This window comes from Coturnix japonica, unplaced genomic scaffold (genome assembly GCF_054131305.1).
Source record: "Coturnix japonica strain WE unplaced genomic scaffold, WE-NBRP24 Scf180, whole genome shotgun sequence".
Lineage (NCBI taxonomy): Eukaryota > Metazoa > Chordata > Aves > Galliformes > Phasianidae > Coturnix > Coturnix japonica.
The window spans coordinates 25,733-50,983 of NW_028189083.1; the positions used below are offsets into that span (position 1 = coordinate 25,733).

A 25,251-nucleotide genomic window follows, 5' to 3' on the forward strand; every position below is an offset into this window, starting at 1 on the left:
TGATATAGTGGATTTATGGGGTTATATGGGGTTATATGGGGTTATATGGGGTTATATGGGGTTATATGGGGTTATATAGGGGGATATAGGGGGATATAGGGGATTTATGGGGTTATAAGGGGGGATATAGGGGATCTATGGGGTTATATGGGGGGATATGGGGTTATATGGGGTTATATGGGGTTATATGGGGGGATATGGGGTTATATGGCGTTATATGGGGTTATATGGGGTTATATGGGGGGATATGGGGTTATATGGGGGGATATGGGGTTATATGGGGTTATATGGGGTTATATGGGGGGATATGCGGTTATATAGGGTTATATGGGGTTATATGGGGGGATATGGGGGGATATAGGGGATATATGGGGTTATATGGGGGTATAGGGGGGGATATGGGGTTCTATAGGGTTATATGGGGTTATATGGGGTTATATGGGGGGATATAGGGGATTTATGGGGTTATATGGGGGGATATGGGGTTATATGGGGTTATATGGGGGTTATATGGGGTTATATGGGTTTATATGGGGGGATATAGGGGATTTATGGGGTTATATGGGGGGATATGGGGTTATATGGGGTTATATGGGGTTATATGGGGTTATATGGGGGTATATGGGGGTATATGGGGGTATATGGGGGTATATGGGGTTATATGAGGTTATTGGGGTTATATGGGGAATTTATGGGGTTATATGGGGTTATATGGGGTTATATGGGGTTATATGGGGGGTTATATGGGGTTATATGGGGTTATATGGGGTTGTATGGGGGGATATAGGGGGTATATGGGGTTATATGGGGTTATATGGGGTTATATGGGGTTATATGGGGGGATATGGGGGTATATGGGGTTATATGGGGTTATATGGGGTTATATGGGGTTATATGGGGTGATATGGGGTGATATGGGGTTATATGGGGGATATATGGGGTTATATGGCGTTATATGGGGTTATATGGGGTTATATGGGGTTATATGGGGTATATATGGGTTTATATGGGGGTATATGGGGTTATATGGGGGTATATGGGGGATATATGGGGTTATATGGGGGATATAGGGGATTTATGGGGTTATATGGGGGGATATGGGGTTTATATGGGGTTATATGGGATATATGGGGTTATATGGGGGATATAGGGGATTTATGGGGTTATATGGGGGGATATAGGGGATTTATGGGGTTATATGGGGGGTTCTATGGGGTTATATGGGGGGATATGGGGTTATATGGGGTTATGTGGGGGATATAGGGGATTTATGGGGTTATATGGGGGGATATAAGGGATCTATGGGGTTATATGGGGGTATATGGGGTTATATGGGGGGATATGAGATTATATGGGATTATATGGGGGGATATAGGGGATCTATGGAGTTATATGGGGGGATATGGGGTTATATGGGGTTATATGGGGGGATATAGGGGATATAGGGGATATATGGGGTTATATGGGGTTATATGGGGTTATATGGGGGGATATGGGGTTATATGGGGTTCTATGGGGTTCTATGGGGGGATATAGGGGATATATGGGGTTATATGGTGTTATATGGGGTTATATAGGGGTATATAGGGGATCTATGGAGTTATATGGGGTTATATGGGGGGTATATGGGGTTATATGGGGTTATATGGGGTTATATGGGGTTATATGGGGTTATATGGAGTTATATGGGGATATATGGGGTTATATGGGGTTATATGGGGTTATATGGGGTTATATGGGGTTATATGGGGGGATATAGGGGATATATGGGGTTATATGGGGGATATAGGGGATATATGGGGATATATGGGGTTATATGGGGGGATATGGGGTTATATGGGGGGATATAGGGGATATAGGGGATATATGGGGTTATATGGGGTTATATGGGGTTATATGGGGTTATATGGGGTTATATGGGGGATATAGGGGGGATATAGGGGATTTATGGGGTTATATGGGGGTATATGGGGTTGTATGGGGGTATATGGGGTTATATGGGGTTATATGGGGGGATATAGGGGATTTATGGGGTTATATGGGGTTATATGGGGGATATAGGGGATTTATGGGGTTATATGGGGGGATATGGGGTTACATGGGGTTATATGGGGTGATATGGGGTGATATGGGGGGATATATGGGGTTATATGGGGGTATATGGGGTTATATGGGGTTATATGGGGGGATATAGGGGATTTATGGGGTGATATAGGGGATTTATGGGGGATATAGGGGATTTATGGGGTTATATGGGGGGATATAGGGGATTTATGGGGTTATATGGGGTTATATGGGGGTATATGGGGTTATATGGGGTTATATGGGGTTATATGGGGTTATAGGGGGGGGGGATATAGGGGATTTATGGGGTTATATGGGGTTATATGGGAGGATATAGGGGTTATATGGGGTTATACGGGGTTATATGGGGGGATATGGGGTTATATGGGGGATATGGGGTTATATGGGGGGATATGGGGTTGTATGGGGGGATATAGGGGATCTATAGGGTTATATGGGGAGATATAGGGGATTTATGGGGTTATATGGGGATATATGGGGGTATATGGGGTTATATGGGGTTATATGGGGGATATGGGGTTATATGGGGTTATATAGGGTTATATGGGGGGATATAGGGGATTTATGGGGTTGTATGGGGGGATATAGAGGATTTATGGGGTTATATGGGGCTATATGGGGTTATATGGGGCTATATGGGGTTATATGGGGTTATATGGGGTTATATGGGGGGATATAGGGGGATATATGGGGTTATATGGGGTTATATGGGGGTATATGGGGGGATATGGGGGGATATGGGGGGATATGGGGGGATATAGGGGATTTATGGGGTTATATGGGGTTATATGGGGTTATATGGGGTTATATGGGGATATATGGGGTTATATGGGGTTATATGGGGTTATATGGGGTTATATGGGGTTATATGGGGTTATATGGGGGATATAGGGGATTTATGGGGTTATATGGTGGTATATGGGGTTATATGGGGGGATATAGGGGATTTATGGGGTTATATGGGATCTATGGGGTTATAGGGGGGATATAGGGGATTTATGGAGGTTATATGGGGTTATATGGGGCATATATGGGATTATGGGGAGATATAGGGTGGATATGGGGGTTATAAGGGGATATATGGGGGATATATGGGGATATGGGGGGTTATATGGGGTTATATGGGTTTATATGGGGTTATATGGGGTTATATGGGGTTATATGGGGGATATAGGAGATCTATGGGGTTATATGGGGATTTATGGGGTTATATGGGGGTATATGGGGATATATGGGGTTATATGGGGGTATATGGGGTTATATGGGGTTATATGGGGGTATATGGGGATATATGGGGATATATGGGGTTATATGGGGTTATATGGGGGGATATAGGGGATTTATGGGGTTATATGGGGTTCTATGGGGTTCTATGGGGTTATATGGGGGGATATAGGGGATTTATGGGGTTATATGGGGTTATATGTGGGATATATGGGGGATATATGGGGTTATATTGGGGATATAGGGGATTTATGGGGTTGTATGAGGTTATATGGGGGGATATTGGGGTTTTATGGTGTTATATGGGGTTATAGGGGGGTATATAGGGGATATATGGGGTTATATGGGGTTATATGGGGTCCTATAGGGGATATATGGGGTTATATAGGGGATATATGGGGGGATATAGGGTTATATGGGGTTATATGGGGTTATATGGGGTTCTATGGGGTTCTATGGGGTTATATGGGGTTATATGGGATTATATGTGGTTCTATGGGGTTCTATGGGGTTCTATGGGGTTCTATGGGGTTATATGGGGTTATATGGGCCATATAAGTCCCAATTCCCCCCTATTTCACCCCAAATCCCTCCCTCGTTTCCTCCCAAACCCCATAATGACGTCAATGAACCCGGCCCTATAAACATCATTAACCCCAATTAACCCTCGTTTCCTCCCACCCCATTAACCACTTCCCGAGCGTCAATTAACCCTCATTATCTTAATTAACCCCCCCCATATTAATTACCCACCCCCTAATTAACCCCATAAATCCCCTATTAGCCCCATCCCATATAACAATAGGATGAAGCTTAATTAAGCTTAATTAAGCTTAACCCTATAGGGCCCCGTCCCATAGAACAATAGGACGGAGCTTAATTAAGCTTAACGAGCTCTCGTTAATTAGCTTCCCCATTGTGACTCAATGCAGGTGTTTCCTATGGGGTGGATATAGGGTCAGATGTGGGTCTGCCCTTATAGGGACTGTGCTAAGATCCTATTAGGATCTTAGGGCTATTAGGGCCCCATAGATGACCCCATAGACCCCATAGCTGCCCCATAGACCCCATAGCTGCCCCATAGACCCCATAGCTGCCCCATAGACCCCATAGACCCCATAGTCCCCCCATAGACCCCATAGACCCCATAGATGACCCCATAGCTGCCCCATAAAACCCATAGACGACACCATAGACCCGATAGACCCCATAGAGACCCCATAGACCCCATAGACGACCCCATAGACCCCATAGCTGCCCCATAGACCCCATAGCTGCTCCATAGACCCCATAGCTGCCCCATAGACCCCATAGAGACCCCATAGACCCCATAGCTGCCCCATAGGTTCCCCATAGACCCCATAGCTGCCCCATAAACCCCATAGACGACCCCATAGACCCCATAGATGTCCCATAGACCCCATAGACGACCCCATAGACCCCATAGACGACCCCATAGGTGCCCCATAGACCCCTTAGCTGCCCCATAGACCCCATAGCTGCCCCATAGACCCCATAGCTGCCCCATACACCCCATAGATGCCCCATAGACCCCATAGACGACCCCATAGGTGCCCCATAGACCCCATAGATGACCCCATAGACCCCATAGCTGCCCCATAGACCCCATAGGCGACCCCATAGACCCCATAGATGACCCCATAGACCCCATAGATGACCCCATAGACCCCATAGCTGCCCATAGACCCCATAGACGACCCCATAGACCCCATAGACGACCCCATAGACCCCATAGACGACCCCATAGACCACATAGCTGCCCCATAGACCCCATAGACGACCCCATAGACCCCATAGACGACCCCATAGACGACCCCATAGACCCCATAGCTGCCCCATAGGCAACCCCATAGACCCCATAGACGACCCCATAGACCACATAGCTGCCCCATAGACCCCATAGACGACCCCATAGGTGCCCCATAGACTCCATAGACCCCATAGGTTCCCCATAGACCCCATAGACGACCCCATAGACCCCATAGCTACCCCATAGACAACCCCATAGACCCCATAGGTGTCCCATAGACTCCATAGACCCCATAGCTGCCCCATAGACCCCATAGACGACATCATAGATGTCCCATAGACCCCATAGCTGCCCCATAGACCCCATAGATGACCCCAAAGCACCCGTAGGTGCCCCATAGACCCCCATAGACGACCCCATAGCTGCCACATAGACCCCATAGACGACACCATAGATGTCCCATAGACCCCATAGCTGCCCCATAGGTCCCCCATAGGCCCCATAGCTGCCCCATAGACCCCATAGACCTCATAGCTGCCACATAGACCCCATAGGTGCCCCATAGACCCCATAGACCCCATAGCTGCCCCATAGACCCCATAGATCCCATAGCTCCCCCATAGACCCCATAGCTGCCCCATAGGTGCCCCATAGACCCCATAGCTGCCCCATAGCTGCCCCATAGATGCCCCATAGACCCCATAGACGACCCCATAGGTGCCCCATAGATGACCCCATAGCTGCCCCATAGACCCCATAGACCCCATAGACCCCATAGCTGCCCCATAGACCCCATAGCTACCCTATAGCTCCCCCACAGACCCCATAGCAGCCCCATAGACCCCATAGCTGCCCCATAGACCCCATAGACCCCATAGCTGCCCCATAGACCACATAGAGGACCCCATAAATCCCCTAGACGACCCCATAGACCCGATAGACCCCATAGAGACCCCATAGACCCCATAGCTGCCCCATAGGTTCCCCATAGACCCCATAGCTGCCCCATAGACCCCATAGACCCCATATCTGCCCCATAGACGACCCCATAGACCCCATAGACGACCCCATAGACCCCATAGGTGTCCCATAGGTTCCCCATAGACCCCATAGACGACCCCATATCCCCCATAGCTGCCCCATAGACCCCATAGACCCCATAGACGACCCCATAGATCCCATAGACCCCATAGCTGCCCCATAGACCCCATAGACGACCCCATAGACCCCATAGACCCCATAGACGACCCCATAGACCCCATAGATGTCCCATAGACCCCATAGCTGCCCCATAGACCCCATAGACGACCCCATAGACCCTATAGCTGCCCCATAGACCCCATAGACCCCATATCTGCCCCATAAGTGACTTACACGACTCTCCCGGTGCTGACCCTGGTGACCCTGATCCCAAATGGGTTTTGTTGGACGCTGACCGAGTATTTGGGGTCGGGGGCTGCGGGGCCGTTAAAGGGTCCGATGTGTTCGTGGGGGACCTCGAAGCGGGAGGACTTGGGGTCTGTTATCTATGGGGCGGGATATATGGGGTTATGGTTATGGGGTTATGGGGTGGGCTATGGGGTGGGCTATGGGTCGGGGTGGGTTATGGGGTGGGCTATGGGGTGGGAATGGGTTGAGATGGACAATGGGGTGGGCTATGGGGGCTGTGGGGTGGGTTATGGGGTGGGCTATGGGGTGGGCTATGGGGTGGGGTGGGTTATGGGGTGGGCTATGGGGTGGGCTATGGGTCGGGGTGGGTTATGGGGTGGGCTATGGGGTGGGCTATGGGGTGAGTTGGGGTGGGGTGGGTTATGGGGTGGGGTGGGCTATGGGGTGGGCTATGGGGGCTATGGGGTTGGTTATGGGGTGGGGTGGGTCAGGGTGGGCTATGGGGTGGGATATGGGGTGGGATATGGGGTTGGTTATGGGATGGGGTGGGCTATGGGGTGGGGTCTGTTATCTATGCGGGGGGGGATATATATGGGGTTATGGTTATGGGGTTATGGGGTGGGCTATGGGGTGGGCTATGGGGTGGGGTGGGTTATGGGGTGGGCTATGGGGTGGGGAATGGGTTGAGATGGACAATGGGGTGGGCTATGGGGGCTATGGGGTGGGCTATGGGGTGGGGTGGGTCAGGGTGGGCTATGGGGGCTATGGGGTGGGCTATGGGGTGGGCTATGGGATGGGGTGGGCTATGGGTCAGTGTGGGGTGGGCAATGGGGTGGGGTGGGCTATGGGGTGGGCTATGGGGTGGGCTATGGGGTGAGTTGGGGTGGGGTGGGTCAGGGTGGGCTATGGGGTGGGCTATGGGGTTGGGCTATGGGGTAGAGTGGGTGGGGTTGGGGTGGGCAATGGGGTTAGTCAGTGGGGTGGGCTATGGGGTGAGTTGTGCTGGGGTGGGCTATGGGGAGGGGTCTGTTATCTATGGGGGGGGGATATATGGGGTTAAAGGGATGGGGTGGGCTATGGGGTGGGATATAGGGGGGATATAGGGGGATATGGGGGGATATAGGGGGATATAGGGGGATATGGGGGCGATATAGGGGGGATATAGGGGGATATGGGGGGATATGGGGGGATATGGGAGGATATAGGGGGATATGGGGGGATATGGGGGGATATGGGGGGATATAGGGGGGATATAGGGGGATATGGGGGGATATAGGGGGATATGGGGGGATATGGGAGGATATAGGGGGATATGGGGGGATATAGGGAGATATAGGGGGATATGGGGGGATATAGGGGGGATATAGGGGGATATGGGGGGATATGGGGGGATATGGGGGGATATGGGGGCGATATAGGAGGGATATGGGGGGATATAGGGGGGATATGGGGGGATATGGGGGGATATGGGGGGATTTGGGGGGGATATAGGGGGGATATGGGGGGATATGGGGGGATATGGGGGCGATATAGGGGGGATATGGGGGCGATATAGGGGGGATATAGGGGGGATATCGAGGGATATGGGGGGATATAGGGGGGATATGGGGGGATATGGGGGGATATATGGGGGGATATGGGGGGATATGGGGGATATGGGGGGATATGGGGGGATATATGGGGGCATATGGGGGGATATGGGGGGATATGGGGGGATATGGGGGCGATATAGGGGGGATATAGGAGGATATGGGGGGATATGGGGGCGATATAGGGGGGATATAGGGGGATATGGGGGGATATGGGGGGATATGGGGGGATATGGGGGGATATGGGGGGATATAGGGGGGATATGGGGGGATATAGGGGGATATGGGGGGATATGGGGGGATATGGGGGGATATGGGGATGGGACCCGATATGGGATGGGATATAGGGGGATATAGGGGGATATATGGGGATATAGGGGGATATATGGGGATATAGGGGGATATATGGGGATATAGGGGGATATATGGGGATATAGGGGGGATATAGGGGGATATAAGGGATATATGGGATATATGGGACCCACTATGGGATGGGACCCGATATGGGATGAGATATAGGGGGGATATAGGGGGATATAGGGGATATAGGGGGATATAGGGGGATATATGGGATATAGGACCCGTTATGGGATGGGACCCAATATGGGTTGGGATATAGGGGATATAGGGGAATATGGGGGGATATGGGGGGATATGGGGGGATATGGATGGGACCCGATATGGGATGGGATATAGGGGGATATAGGGGAGATATAGGGGGATATAGGGGGATATAGGGCAGATATAGGGCAATATATGGCGATATATGGCGATATAGGGTGGATATAGGGCGATATAGGGTGGATATATGGCAATATATGGCGATATAGGGTGGATATAGGGCGATATAGGGCGATATAGGGCAGATATATGGTGATATAGGGTGGATATATGGCATTATATGGTGATATAGGGCGATATAGGGTGGATATAGGGCGGATATAGGGCGATATAGGGTGGATATAGGGTGGATATATGGGATATAGGGGGATATAGGGCGATATAGGCAGATATAGGGCGATATAGGGCAGATATAGGGCAATATATGGCGATATAGGGCGGATATAGGGCGCTATAGGGCGGATATAGGGTGGATATAGGGCAATATAGGGCGGATATAGGGCGATATAGGGCAGATATAGGGCAATATAGGGCGGATATAGGGCGATATATGGCGATATAGGGCAATATATAGGATTTATACTCCGAATGATGAATTCAAAGACCCCAAAAAGCGGCTTTTTCACCTTAAAATGGAAACGATTTGGGGTCTGATATTCAGCGGTGACAAGAACCGGGTCGATATCGGCCCCAAAAAGGGACGGGGACGAGAGACGGGTCAACGTGGCCTGAAAACCTTAAAAAAAACCCCAAAAATAACCCAAAATTAACCAAAATCGCGATATCTAAACCCAAAATCCAACATTAAGGCCTATAGGAACCCAGTCAACCCTAAATTCAACCCTAAAAACCCCAAACTTTACCCCAAAACCCCATAAGAATCCTATAACCCGGTCATAGGGTCACCATGTAAATTCAACCCCAAACTGACCCTAAAACCCCAAATTTTACCCCAAAATCCCAAACTTTACCCCAAAACCCCATAAGAATCCTATAACCCGGTTATAGGGTCACCCTGCTCAATTCAACCCTAAAGTGACCCTAAAACCCCAAATTTTACCCCAAAACCCCATAAGAATCCTATAACCCGGTTATAGGGTCACCCTGCTCAATTCAACCCTAAAGTGACCCTAAAACCCCAAATTTTACCCCAAAACCCCATAAGAATCCTATAACCCGGTTATAGGGTCACCATGTTCATTCAACCCTAAAGTGACCCTAAAACCCCAAATTTTACCCCAAAACCCCAAACTTTACCCTAAAACCCCATAAGAATCCTATAACCCGGTTATAGGGTCAACCTTCTCAATTCAACCCTAAACTGACCCAAAAACCCCAAAATTTACCCTAAAACCCCATAAGAAACCTATAACCCGGTTATAGGGTCACGCTGCTCAATTCAACCCCAAACTGACCCTAAAACCCCAAACTTTACCCCAAAACCCCATAAGAATCCTATAACCCGGTTATAGGGTCACCATGTTAATTCAACCCCAAACTGACCCTAAAACCCCAAACTTTACCCTAAAACCCCATAAGAATCCTATAGGATCCCGTATCTGGGTTATAGGGTCACCCTGACCCCATAACCACCCCATACCCGCCCCATAACCCCATAGGATCCCATACTCACCCCGTTCCGTTGTCTGTAGGGCCCCATCCACCCTATAGCCAAACCTGACCCCATAACCACCCCATAACCACCCTATAACCCTATAGGATCCCGTATCGGGGTTATAGGGTCACCCTGACCCCATAACCACCCCATAACCACTCTATAACCACCCTATAACCCTATATGATCCCATATCTGGGTTATAGGGTCACCCTGACCCCATAACCACCCCATAACCACCCCATAACCACCCTATAACCCCATAGGATCCCGTATCTGGGTTATAGGGTCACCCTGATGCATTGCCCATAGGTCTCCATCCACCCTATAGCCCCCAAACCCCATAAGAACCCTATAGGATCCCGTCACCCTGACCCCATAACCGCCCTATAACCACCCTATAACCCCATAGGATCCTGTATCTTGGTTATAGGGTCACCCTGACCCCATAACCACCCCATAACCCCATAGGATCCCGTATGTGGGTTATAGGGTCACCCTGACCCCATAACCACCCCATAACCACCCCATACCCACCCTATAACCCCATAGGATCCCATATCTCACCCCATTGCGTTGTCTGTAGGGCCCCATCCACCCTATAGCCCCCAAACCCCATAACAAAACCCTATAACCACCCTATAACCCCATAGGATCCCGTATCTGGGTTATAGGGTCACCCTGACCCTATAACCACCCCATAACCGCCCCATAACCACCCTATAACCCCATAGGATCCCATATGTGGGTTATAGGGTCACCCTGACCCCATAACCACCCCATAACCACCCTATAACCACCCTATAACCCTATAGGATCCCGTATCTGGGTTATAGGGTCACCCTGACCCCATAACCACCCCATAACCACCCCATAACCGCCCTATAACCCTATAGGATCCCGTATGTGGGCTATAGGGTCACCCTGACCCCATAACCACCCCATAACCACCCTATAACCCCATAGGATCCCATATCTGGGTTATAGGGTCACCCTGATGCATTGCCCGTAGGTCTCCATCCACCCTATAGACCCCAAACCCCATAAGAACCCTATAGGATCCCGTATGTGGGTTATAGGGTCACCCTGACCCCATAATCATCCCATAACCACCCTATAACCCTATAGGATCCCGTATCTGGGTTATAGGGTCACCCTGATGCATTGCCCATAGGTCTCCTTCCACCCTATAGCCCCCAAACCCCATAACAAAACCCCATAACCGCCCTATAACCCTATAGGATCCCGTATGTGGGTTATAGGGTCACCCTGACCCCATAACCACCCCATAACCACCCTATAACCCTATAGGATCCCGTATCGGGGCTATAGGGTCACCCTGACCCCATAACCACCCCATAACCACCCCATACCCACCCCATAACCCTATAGGATCCCGTATCTGGGCTATAGGGTCACCCTGACCCCATAACCACCCTATAACCCTATAGGATCCCGTATCTGGGCTATAGGGTCACCCTGACCCCATAACCACCCCATAACCACCCCATAACCACCCCATAACCACCCCATAACCACCCTATAACCACCCTATAACCACCCTATAACCCTATAGGATCCCGTATCTGGGTTATAGGGTCACCCTGACCCCATACCCACCATATAACCCCATAGGATCCCATATCTCACCCCATTGCGTTGTCTGTAGGGCCCCATCCACCCTATAACCCAACTCAACCCCAAAACCCCATAACAAAACCCCATAACCACCCTATAACCCTATAGGATCCCGTATCTGGGTTATAGGGTCACCCTGACCCTATAATCACCCTATAACCACCCCATAACCCTATAGGATCCCGTATCTGGGCTATAGGGTCACCCTGACCCCATAACCACCCCATAACCCCATAGGATCCCGTATGTGGGTTATAGGGTCACCCTGACCCCATAACCACCCCATACCCACCCTATAACCCTATAGGATCCCGTATCTGGGTTATAGGGTCACCCTGATGCATTGCCCATAGGTCTTCTTCCACCCTATAGCCCCCAAACCCCATAACAAAACCCCATAACCGCCCTATAACCCCATAGGATCCCATATCTGGGTTATAGGGTCACCCTGACCCCATAACCACCCCATACCCGCCCTATAACCCTATAGGATCCCATATCTCGGTTATAGGGTCACCCTGACCCCATAACCACCCCATAACCACCCTATAACCCTATAGGATCCCGTATCTGGGTTATAGGGTCACCCTGACCCCATAACCGCCCTATAACCCTATAGGATCCCGTATGTGGGCTATAGGGTCACCCTGACCCCATACCCACCCTATAACCCTATAGGATCCCGTATCTGGGTTATAGGCTCACCCTGACCCCATACCCACCCTATAACCACCCCATAACCACCCCATAACCCCATAGGATCCCGTATCTGGGTTATAGGGTCACCCTGACCCCATAACCACCCTATAACCACCCTATACCCACCCCATAACCGCCCTATAACCACCCTATAACCCCATAGGATCCCGTATGTGGGCTATAGGGTCACCCTGACCCCATAACCACCCCATAACCACCCCATAACCACCCCATACCCACCCTATAACCCTATAGGATCCCATATCTGGGTTATAGGGTCACCCTGACCCCATAACCACCCCATACCCGCCCCATTACCCCATAGGATCCCATACTCACCCCGTTCCGTTGTCTGTATGGCCCCATCCACCCTATAACCAAACCTGACCCCATAACCATCCTATAACCCTATAGGATCCCGTATCTGGGCTATAGGGTCACCCTGACCCCATACCCACCCCATAACCCCATAGGATCCCGTATCTGGGTTATAGGGTCACCCTGACCCCATAACCACCCTATAACCACCCTATAACCACCCCATAACCACCCTATAACCCCATATCTCACCCCATATCTCACCCCATTGCGTTGTCTGTATGGCCCCATCCACCCTATAGCCCCCAAACCCCATAACAAAACCCCATAACCGCCCTATAACCTCCCTATAACCCCATAGGATCCCGTATCTGGGTTATAGGCTCACCCTGACCCCATAACCACCCTATAACCCCATAGGATCCCATATCTGGGTTATAGGGTCACCCTTACCCCATACCCACCCCATACCCGCCCCATAACCCCATAGGATCCCGTATGTGGGTTATAGGGTCACCCTGACCCCATACCCACCCTATAACCCTATAGGATCCCGTATCTGGGTTATAGGGTCACCCTGACCCCATACCCGCCCTATAACCCCATAGGATCCCGTATGTGGGTTATAGGCTCACCCTGACCCCATAACCACCCCATAACCACCCCATAACCACCCTATAACCCTATAGGATCCCGTATCTGGGTTATAGGGTCACCCTGACCCCATAACCACCCCATAACCACCCCATACCCGCCCCATAACCCCATAGGATCCCATACTCACCCCATTGCATTGTCTGTATGGCCCCATCCACCCTATAGCCCCCAAACCCCATAACAAAACCCCATAACCGCCCTATAACCCCATAGGATCCCGTATCTGGGTTATAGGGTCACCCTGACCCCATAACCACCCCATACCCACCCCATACCCACCCTATAACCCTATAGGATCCCGTATCTGGGTTATAGGGTCACCCTGACCCCATACCCACCCCATAACCACCCTATAACCACCCTATAACCCCATAGGATCCCATACTCACCCCGTTCCGTTGTCTGTATGGCCCCATCCACCCTATAGCCGTGATTGGTCGAGAAGTGACACCAGGGGGCGCCGCTGTCGCTGACGGGATCCCAACAGCAGCCGCGAAGGTTACAGAGGTTCTATAGGGAAAAGAGACCCCAAAAAGGGGGGGTTTTACCCCAAAATTTGGGCTTTTAACCCAAAAATGTGGATTTTTACCCCCCAGATGGTGTTTTTTTAACCCAAAATTGTGGTTTTTTAACCCAAAATTGTTGATTTTTACCCCCAAAATGATGGGTTTTAACCCCAAAAAATGGAGGTTTTTAACCCAAAAATGATGGTTTTTACCCCAAAAAGGTGTTTTTTTAACCCAAAATGGTGTTTTTAACCCCAAAATTGTCGATTTTTACCCAAAAATGGTGGGTTTTTACCCCAAATTGTGGATTTTTAACCCCAAAATTGTCGATTTTGACCCCCAAAATTGTGTTTTTTACCCCAAAATGGTGGTTTTTTACCCCAAAATGGTGTTTTTTACCCCAAAATAGTGGATTTTTACCCCCAAATGGTGTTTTTTACCCCAAAAATGGTGGGTTTTAACCCTAAATATGGTGGCGTTTTACCCCAAAATGGTGTTTTTTACCCCAAAAATGGTGGATTTTACCCTAAAAATGGTGGGTTTTACCCCCAAAATGGTTGGTTTTAACCCGAAAATGATGGTTTTTACCCTAAAAATGGTGGGTTTTAACCCGAAAATGGTTGGTTTTAACCCAAAAATGATGGTTTTTTACCCTAAAATGTGGATTTTAACCCAAAATGGTGGTTTTTAACCCAAAAATGGTGGTTTTTACCCCAAAATGGTGGTTTTCTACCCCAAAATGGTGGGTTTTAACCCAAAAATGGTGTTTTTTACCCCAAAAATGGTGGGTTTTAACCCCAAAAGATGGAGGTTTTTACCCCAAAAATGGTGGTTTTTACCCCAAAATTGTCAATTTTTACCCCCTAAATGATGGGTTTTTACCCCAAAAATGGTGGATTTTACCCCAAAAATGGTGGTTTTTAACCCAAAATGGTGGGATTTTAACCCAAAAATGGTGTTTTTTACCCCAAAAATGGTTTTTAACCCAAAAAGGTGGATTTTTACCCCAAAAATGGTGGATTTTGCCCCCAAAATAGTAGATTTTTACCCCAAAAAGATGGTTTTTGACCCCAAAATGATGGTTTTTTACTCCAAAATTGTGGGTTTTTACCCTAAAAATGGTGGATTTTTAACCCAAAATGGTGTTTTTTACCCCAAAAAGGCGTTTTTTTTAACCCAAAATGGTGGGTTTTACCCCAAAAATGGTGGTTTTTTTACCCAAAAAATGGTGGTTTTTTACCCCAAAATGGTGGTTTTTAACCCAAAAATGGTGGGTTTTAACCCAAAAATGGTGGTTTTTAACCCAAAATGGCGTTTCTAACCCCAAAATTGTCGATTTTTACCCCAAAATGGTGTTTTTAACCCAAAATTGTTGATTTTTACCCCAAAAATGGTTGGTTTTTACCCAAAAATGGTGGATTTTACCCCAAAAAATGGAGGTTTTTAACCCAAAAATGGTGGGTTTTACCCCAAAAATGGTGGTTTTTACCCCAAAATTGTCGATTTTTACCCCCTAAATGATGGGTTTTTACCCCAAAATGTGGGGTTTACCCCCAAAATGGTGTTTTTTACCCCAAAAATGGTGTTTTTTTACCCCAAAAATGGTGGATTTTACCCCAAAAATGGTGGTTTTTACCCCAAAATTGTGGATTTTTATACCCAAATTGTGGATTTTTACCCCCAAAATGGTGGTTTTTAACCCGAAAATGGTTGGTTTTAACCCCAAAATAGTAGATTTTTACCCCAAAATGGTGTTTTTTGACCCAAAAATGATGTTTTTTTACCCCAAAATTGTGGATTTTTACCCCCAAATGGTGTTTTTTAACCCAAAATTGTAGATTTTTACCCCCAAGATGGTGGTTTTAACCCCAAAATTGTGGATTTTTACCCCCAAAATGGTGTTTTTTACCCCCAAAAATGATGGTTTTTAACCCAAAAATGATGGGTTTTTACCCTAAAAATGGTGGGTTTTACCCGAAAATGATGGTTTTTTTACCCCCAAAATGGTGTTTTTTTACCCCAAAATGGTGGTTTTTACCCCAAAAATGGTGGATTTTTACCCCTAAATGGTGGTTTTTAACCCAAAAATGTGGATTTTTACCCCAAATTGGTGGGTTTTAACCCAAAAATGGTGGATTTTTACCCCTAAATGGTGGTTTTTAACCCAAAAATGTGGATTTTTACCCCAAATTGGTGGGTTTTAACCCAAAATGATGGGTTTTACCCCAAAATGATGGGTTTTACCCTAAAAATGGTGGGTTTTAACCCGAAAATGGTTGGTTTTAACCCAAAAATCGTGGTTTTTAACCCAAAAAAGGGGGGTTTTAACCCGAAAATGATGGTTTTTACCCCAAAAATGGTGGGTTTTAACCCCAAAAATGGTGGATTTTTACCCCAAAATTGGTGGTTTTTAACCCTAAATATGGTGGGTTTTTACCCCAAAATGGTGTTTTTTTACCCCAAAAATGGTGGGTTTTGCCCCCAAAAGGTGGATTTTTACCCCAAAATGGTGGTTTTTACCCTAAAAATGGTGTTTTTACCCAAAAATTGTGTTTTTTACCCCCAAAATGGTGGTTTTAAACCCAAAAATGGTGGGTTTTACCCCAAAAATGGTGGTTTAACCCCAAAATTGTGGATTTTTACCCCAAAATTGTGGTTTTTTACCCCCAAATGGTGTTTTTTTAGCCTAAAATAGTGGGTTTTAACCCGAAATTGTCGATTTTTACCCTAAAAATGGTGGGTTTTGCCCCCAAAATAGTAGATTTTTACCCCAAAAAGATGGTTTTTGACCCAAAAATGATGGTTTTTTACCCCAAAATGGTGGATTTTTACCCCAAAAATGGTGGATTTTTACCCCAAAAAGGTGTTTTTTTAACTCAAAAATGATGGTTTTTACCCCAAAAATGGTGGGTTTTAACCCAAAAATGGTGGGTTTTACCCTAAAAATGGTGGATTTTTAACCCAAAAATGGTGGTTTTTTACCCCCAAAATGGTGGGTTTTAACCCAAAAATGTGGATTTTTACCCCCCAGAATTGTTTTTTACCCCCAATTGGTGGTTTTTAACCCAAAATTGTCGATTTTTACCCCAAAAATGTGGATTTTTACCCCCCAGAATGGTTTTTTACCCCCAAAATGGTGGGTTTTGCCCCCAAAATAGTAGATTTTTACCCCAAAAATGATGGGTTTTAACCCCAAAAAATGGCGGTTTTTAACCCAAAAATGGTGGTTTTTACCCCAAAATTGTCGATTTTTACCCCCTAAATGATGGGTTTTTACCCCAAAATGGTGGTTTTTACCCAAAATGTGGATTTTTTACCCCAAAAATGGTGGTTTTTACCCCAAAAATGTGGATTTTTACCCCCCAGAATGGTTTTAACCCCCAAATGGTGTTTTTTTAACCCCAAATTGTAGATTTTTATACCCAAATTGTCGATTTTTACCCCAAAAATGGTGGGTCTTGCCCCAAAATGTGGTTTTTAACCCTAAAATGTGGTTCTTTGACCCCAAAAATTGTGGGTTTTTACCCTAAAAATGGTGGGTTTTACCCCAAAATTGTCGATTTTTACCCCCAAAATGATGGGTTTTAACCCCAAAAAATGGAGGTTTTTAACCCAAAAATGATGGTTTTTACCCCAAAAAGGTGTTTTTTTAACCCAAAATGGTGTTTTTAACCCCAAAATTGTCGATTTTTACCCAAAAATGGTGGGTTTTTACCCCAAATTGTGGATTTTTAACCCCAAAATTGTCGATTTTGACCCCCAAAATTGTGTTTTTTACCCCAAAATGGTGGTTTTTTACCCCAAAAATGGTGTTTTTTACCCCAAAATAGTGGATTTTTACCCCCAAATGGTGTTTTTTACCCCAAAAATGGTGGGTTTTAACCCTAAATATGGTGGCGTTTTACCCCAAAATGGTGTTTTTTTACCCCAAAAATGGTGGATTTTACCCTAAAAATGGTGGGTTTTACCCCCAAAATGGTTGGTTTTAACCCGAAAATGATGGTTTTTACCCTAAAAATGGTGGGTTTTAACCCGAAAATGGTTGGTTTTAACCCAAAAATGATGGTTTTTTACCCTAAAATGTGGATTTTAACCCAAAATGGTGGTTTTTAACCCAAAAATGGTGGTTTTTACCCCAAAATTGTCGATTTTTAACCCAAAATGGTGTTTTTTACCCCAAAAAGGTGTTTTTTTACCCCAAAAATGGTGGTTTTTACCCCAAAAATGGTGGGTTTTACCCCAAAAATGGTGGGTTTTACCCCAAAATTGTCGATTTTTACCCCCTAAGTAATGGGTTTTTACCCCAAAATTGTGGTTTTTACACCAAATTGTGGATTTTTACCCCCAAAATGGTGGTTTTTAACCCGAAAATGGTTGGTTTTTACCCCCAAATTGTCGATTTTTACCCCCAAAAATGATGGGTTTTTACCCCAAAATTTGGGTTTTAACCCCCAAAAGGTGTTTTTTACCCCCCAGATGGTGTTTTTTTAACCCAAAATTGTGGTTTTTTTAACCCAAAATTGTCGATTTTTACCCCAAAAATGGTGGGTTTTGCCCCCAAAATAGTAGATTTTTACCCCAAAAAGGTGGGTTTTGACCCAAAAATGATGGTTTTTTACCCCAAAATGGTGTTTTTTACCCCAAAAATGGTGTTTTTACCCCAAAATTTGGGTTTTTAACCCCAAAATTGTGGTTTTTTAACCCCAAATTGTCGATTTTTACCCCAAAAATGGTGGGTTTTTACCCCCAAAATAGTAGATTTTTACCCCAAAAAGGTGATTTTTTACCCCAAAAATGGTGGGTTTTACCCCAAAATTGTTTTTTTTTACCCCCAAAATGATGGTTTTTTACCCCAAAATTGTGGATTTTTACCCCAAAATTGTGGATTTTTACCCCAAAAAGGTGGGTTTTAACCCAAAAATGGTGGGTTTTTAACCCCAAAATGGTGGGTTTTTACCCCAAAATGTTGGGTTTTAACCCGAAAATGTGGATTTTTACCCCAAAAAGGTGGTTTTTTAACCCAAAATGGTGGGATTTTACCCCAAAAATGGTGTTTTTTACCCCAAAAATGGTGGTTTTTACCCCAAAAATGGTGGTTTTTAACCCAAAAATGGTGGGTTTTTAACCCCCAAAATGGTGGGTTTTACCCCAAAGGTGGATTTTTACCCCAAAAAGGTGTTTTTTTACCCCAAAAATGGTGGATTTTACCCCAAAAAGGGTGGGTTTAAACCCAAAAATGATGGTTTTTTACCCCAAAAATGGTGGTTTTTAACCCTAAATATGGTGGGTTTTTACCCCAAAATGGTGTTTTTTTACCCCAAAAATGGTGGATTTTACCCTAAAAATGGTGGTTTTTACCCTAAAAATGGTGGTTTTTAACCCAAAATGGTGGATTTTACCCCAAAAATGGTGGATTTTACCCCAAAAATGGTGGTTTTTACCCCAAAAATGGTGGGTTTAACCCCAAAAAATGGAGGTTTTTAACCCAAAAATGGTGGTTTTTACCCCAAAAATGGTGGCTTTTACCCCAAAATTGTCGATTTTTACCCCCTAATTGATGGGTTTTTACCCCAAAAATAGTGTTTTTTACCCCAAATTGTGGATTTTTACCCCAAAATGGTGGTTTTTTACCCCAAAATTGTGGATTTTTACCCCAAAAATGGTTTTTAACCCAAAATGGTGGGATTTTACCCCAGAAATGGTGGGTTTTACCCCAAAAATGATGGTTTTTAACCCAAAAATGTGGGGTTTTACCACCAAAAGGTGGATTTTTACCCTAAAAATGGTGTTTTTTAACCCAAAAAGGTGGATTTTTACCCCAAAATTGTGGATTTTTACCCCCAAAATGGTGTTTTTTACCCCCAAATGGTGTTTTTTAACCCAAAATTGTAGATTTTTACCCCCAAAATGGTGGTTTTTTACCCCAAAAATGGTGGTTTTTTACCCCCAAAATGGTGAATTTTACCCTAAAATGGTGGTTTTTTCCCTAAAATGGTGTTTTTTTACCCTAAAAATGGTGGGTTTTAACCCCAAAAATGGTGGGTTTTAACCCAAAAATGGTGGTTTTTTCCCCAAAAATGGTGGATTTTACCCCAAAAATGGTGGGTTTAAACCCAAAATTGTGGATTTTTACCCCAAAATGGTGGTTTTTTACCCCAAAATTTGGTTTTAACCCCCAAAAGGTGTTTTTTTTACCCCCAAATGTGGTTTTTTACCCCAAAAATGATGGTTTTTAACCCAAAAATGTGGGGTTTTACCCCAAAATTGTGGATTTTTACCCCCAAAATGGTGTTTTTTACCCCCAAATGGTGTTTTTTAACCCAAAATTGTCGATTTTTACCCCAAAAATGGTGGTTTTTTACCCCCAAAATGGTGAATTTTACCCTAAAATGGTGGTTATTTCCCTAAAATGGTGTTTTTTTACCCCAAAAATGGTGGGTTTTTACCCTAAAAATGGTGGGTTTTACCCTAAAAATGGTGATTTTTACCCCCAAAATGGTGTTTTTTACCCCCAAAATGGTGGTTTTTAACCCAAAAATGGTGGTTTTTTATCCTAAAAATGCTGGGTTTTACCCAAAAATGGTGGTTTTTAACCCAAAAATGGTGGGTTTTAACCCAAAAATGGTGTTTTTTACCCCAAAAATGGTGGGGTTTTACCCCCAAAATGGTGGGTTTTAACCCAAAAATGGTGGGTTTTTACCCCAAAAATGAGGATTTTTACCCCCCAGAATGGTTTTTTACCCCCAAATGGTGGGTTTTTACCCAAAAAAGGTGTTTTTTTACCCCAAAAGTGGTGGTTTTAAACCCAAAATGATGGGTTTTTACCCTAAAATGGTGGGTTTTACCCGAAAATGTGGGTTTTTAATCCCCAAATTGTGGGTTTTTACCCCAAAATTGTGGTTTTTACCCCCAAAATGGTGGTTTTTAACCCAAAAATGGTGGGGTTTTACCCTAAAATGGTGGATTTTTACCCCAAAAATGGTGGGTTTTAACCCGAAAATGATGGATTTTTACCCCAAAATGGTGGTTTTTAACCCAAAAATGGTGTTTTTTTACCCCCAAAATGGTGGATTTTACCCCAAAATGGTGGGTTTAAACCCAAAAATGATGGTTTTTTACCCCAAAAATGTGGTTTTAACCCCAAAATGTGGGTTTTTACCCCAAAAATGGTGGGTTTTTACCCAAAAATGGTGGTTTTTTACCCCAAAATTTGGGTTTTAACCCCCAAAAGGTGGATTTTTACCCTAAAAATGGTGGCTTTTAACCCCAAAAATGGTGGTTTTTAACCCAAAAATGGTTTTTTTTTACCCCAAAAATGGTGGGGTTTTACCCCCAAAATGGTGGTTTTTAACCCAAAAATGGTGGGTTTTAACCCAAAAATGGTGGTTTTTAACCCAAAAATGGTGTTTTTTACCCCAAAAATGGTGGATTTTTACCCCCAAAATGGTGTTTTTTTACCCCAAAAATGGTGGATTTTACCCCAAAAATGGTGTTTTTTAACCCAAAAAGGTGAATTTTTACCCCAAAATTGTGGATTTTTACCCCCAAAATGGTGGTTTTTTACCCCAAAAATGGTGGATTTTTACCCCAAATTGTTGATTTTTAACCCTAAAATTGTGGTTTTTTACCCCCAAAATGGTGGTTTTTAACCCAAAAATGGTGGATTTTACCCTAAAAATGGTGGTTTTTAACCCAAAAATGGTGGGTTTTACCCCAAAAATGGTGTTTTTCCCCAAAATTGTCGATTTTTACCCCAAAAATGGTGGTTTTTAACCCAAAAATGGTGTTTTTTACCCCAAAATGTTGTTTTTTGGGGTTTTTTGGGGTTTTATGGGGTGAATTAAAGGGGTTGGGGTGTTTTTGGCTTAAAAACATCCAAAAATGGCGTTTTTTAGCTTCTTTTTTACCGATTTAGCCTCATTTTACCCCAAAATCCGCCCATTTAATTAATAGGGCAATGAATGGGATCATTGTGATAAGGGCTCCCTTATCAATATCAAAGGTTGATAAGGGACCCCAATGGAACTGATAAGGGAGGTTGATAAGGGTTAATTTTTGGGGTAAAAAAGGCCGATTTTGGGTCATTTTCTCACCTTAGTGGCCACTAGATCCGGGATGCAGTCGATCCTTTGGGATATTTGAATATTGGGGCAATTTGGGGCGAATTCTGCAAGAAACGGTAAAATCAGCTCAAAATTGACATTTTTACCTCATTTTTACCCATTTTATCCAATTTACCCCAAAAAATCCCAATTTTTCTCAATTTTCATCAAATTTTCCCCTTACTTCCCTCTATATTTCCCCTTTTCCCCTAACATATTTCCACCAATTTCCCACTAAATTCCCCCATTTCCGCCCAAATTTCCCCATTTCCACCCAAATTTGCCCAAAATCCCCCAATTTCCACCCAAATTTCCCCATATTCCCCCATATTTCCCCCTACATTTCCTTCCCCCTATTTCCCCCTAAATATCCCTCTATTTCCCCCCATATTCCCCCTAAATTCTCCCATATATCCCCAAATTCCCCCATTTCCACCCAAATTTGCCCAAAATCCCCCATTTTTCCCCCAAAATCCCCTCTCTTACCGCTCCCATCCCCCCTTATTTCCCCCTATATTTCCCCCTATATTTCCCCAAATTTCCCCCCAATTTTCCCCCATTTTCCCCCTAAATTTCCCCATTTTCCCCCATTTCCACCCAAATTTGCCCAAAATCCCCCAATTTCCACCCAAATTTGCCCAAAATCCCCATATTTCACCCTAAATTTCCCCTATTTTCCTACTATATTTCCCCCTACATTTCCCCTATTTTCCCTCTAATTTCCCCCATATTTTCCCCCATTTCCCCCATATCCCCCATATATCCCCCAATTTCCCCCATTTCCACCCAAATTTGCCCAAAATCCCCCATTTTTCCCCCAAAATCCCCTCTCTTACGGCTCCCATCCCCCCTTACTTCCCCTATATTTCCCCCTATATTTCCCCAAATTTCCCCCATTTCCCCATATTTCCCCCATATCCCCCCTAAATTTCCCCATTTTCCCCTATTTCCACCCAAATTTGCCCAAAATCCCCCAATTTCCACCCAAATTTCCCCATATTTCCCCCATTTTCCTACTAAATTTCCCCCTAAATATCCCCAATTTATCCCCATTTCTCCCCAAATTTCCCCCCAATTTCTCCCTAAATAACCCCCCCAAATTTCCCCAATTTTCCCCATTTCCCCCCTAAATTTCCCCATTTTCCCCATTTCCACCCAAATTTGCCCAAAATCCCCCAATTTCCACACAAATTTCCCCATATTCCCCTATATTTCCCCCTACATTTCCTTCCCTATTTCCCCCTAAATATCCCAAATATCCCCCAATTTCCCCCCAATTTCTCCCTAAATAACCCCAAATTTTCCCAATTTTCCCCCATTTCCACCCATATATCCCCATATTTCCCCCTTTTCCACCCAAATTTGCCCAAAATCCCCCATTTTCCCCCAAAATCTCCTCTCTTACCGCTCCTATCCCCCTTATTTCCCCCTATATTTCCCCCTAAATATCCCCAAATTTCCCATATTTCCCCTAAATTCTTCCATATTCCCCCCATATATCCCCCAAATTCCCCCATTTCCACCCAAATTTGCCCAAAATCCCCAATTTCCACCCAAATTTTCCCATATTTCCCCCATTTTCCTACTAAATTTCCACCTACATTTCCCCTATTTTCCCTCTAAATTCCCCCAAACCCCCCAATTCCCCCCAATTTATCCCTAAATAACCCCAAATTTCCCCATATCCACCCAAATTTGCCCAAAATCCCCCAATTTCCACCCAAATTTGCCCAAAATCCACCCATTTTTCCCCAAAATCCCCCCGTATTTCCCTCTACATTTCCCCCATTTCCCCCTAAATATCCCCCATATCCCCCCTAAATTCCATATTCCCCCATATTTGCCAATTTGCCCAAATCCCCCATTTTCCCCCAAAATCCCCAATTTCCACCCAAATTTCCCCATATTTCCCCCATTTTCCTACTAAATTTCCGCCTACATTCCCCTATTTTCCCTCTAAATTCCCCCATATTTTCCCCCATTTCCCCCATATTTCCACCAATATCCCACTAAATTCCCCCATTTCCACCCAAATTTGCCCAAAATCCCCCATTTTTTCCCCCAAAATCTCCTCTCTTACCGCTCCCATCCCCCCTTACTTCCCCCTATATTTCCCCAAATTTCCCCCATTTCCCCCCATATTTCCCCCATATCCCCCCTAAATTTCCCCATTTTCCCCCATTTCCACCCAAATTTGCCCAAAATCCCCCAATTTCCACCCAAATTTGCCCAAAATCCCCCATTTTCCCCCCATATTTCCCCCCTACTTCCTCCCGTATTTCCCCCCATTTCTCCCTAAATTTCCCCATTTTCCCCCATTTCCACCCAAATTTGCCCAAAATCCCCCATTTTTCCCCCAAAATCTCCTTCTTACCGCCCCTATTTTCACTCTTTTTAGTGGCCAGGACCCCAATGAGGACACAGGCCACGACCACGACGACACAGAACAGGACGCTCCCCAAAATCCCCCATTTCCACCCAAATTTCCCCAATTTCCCCCATTTCCACCCAAATTTGCCCAAAATCCCCCAATTTCCACCCAAATTTCCCCATATTCCCCCATATGTCCCCCTATATTCCTTCCCCTATTTCCCTCTAAATATCCCAAATATCCCCCAATTTCCCCCCAATTTCTCCCCATATTCTCCCTAAATATCCCAATTTTCCCCCATTTCCACCCAAATTTGCCCAAATCCCCCATTTTTCCCCCAAAATCCCCATAGTTCCCACTATATTTACCCCTCCTTCCCCCAATTTCCCCCCTATTTTCCCCCTAAATATCCCCATATTCCCCCTAAATTCCCCATATTTCCACCAATATCCACTAAATTTCCCCATTTCCACCCAAATTTGCCCAAAATCCCCCATTTTTCCCCCAAAATCCCCTCTCTTACCGCTCCCATCCCCCCTTACTTCCCCCTATATTTCCCCCCATATTTTCCCCATTTCCCCCCATATTTCCCCCATATTCCCCCTAAATTTCCCCATTTTCCCCCATTTCCACCCAAATTTGCCCAAAATCCCCCAATTTCAACCC

General features: G+C 45.4%; 1 protein-coding gene across 1 annotated transcript in view; it reads right to left on the reverse strand.

The window, feature by feature from the left end:
- The window catches only part of LOC146751015 (sucrase-isomaltase, intestinal-like), a gene marked incomplete at its 5' end in the record, with an annotated part of 44,931 nt that extends 20,252 nt beyond the window's left edge, over positions 1-24,679 (reverse strand). Inside the window, 5 exons of the mRNA XM_085535785.1 lie at positions 6,455-6,606; positions 9,306-9,415; positions 13,996-14,116; positions 22,206-22,279; positions 24,589-24,679. Coding sequence (XP_085391911.1) covers positions 6,455-6,606; positions 9,306-9,415; positions 13,996-14,116; positions 22,206-22,279; positions 24,589-24,679 — 548 coding nt within the window. The remainder of the gene's footprint in view (positions 1-6,454; positions 6,607-9,305; positions 9,416-13,995; positions 14,117-22,205; positions 22,280-24,588) is intronic.
- Between the last annotated feature and the right edge of the window lie 572 nt (positions 24,680-25,251).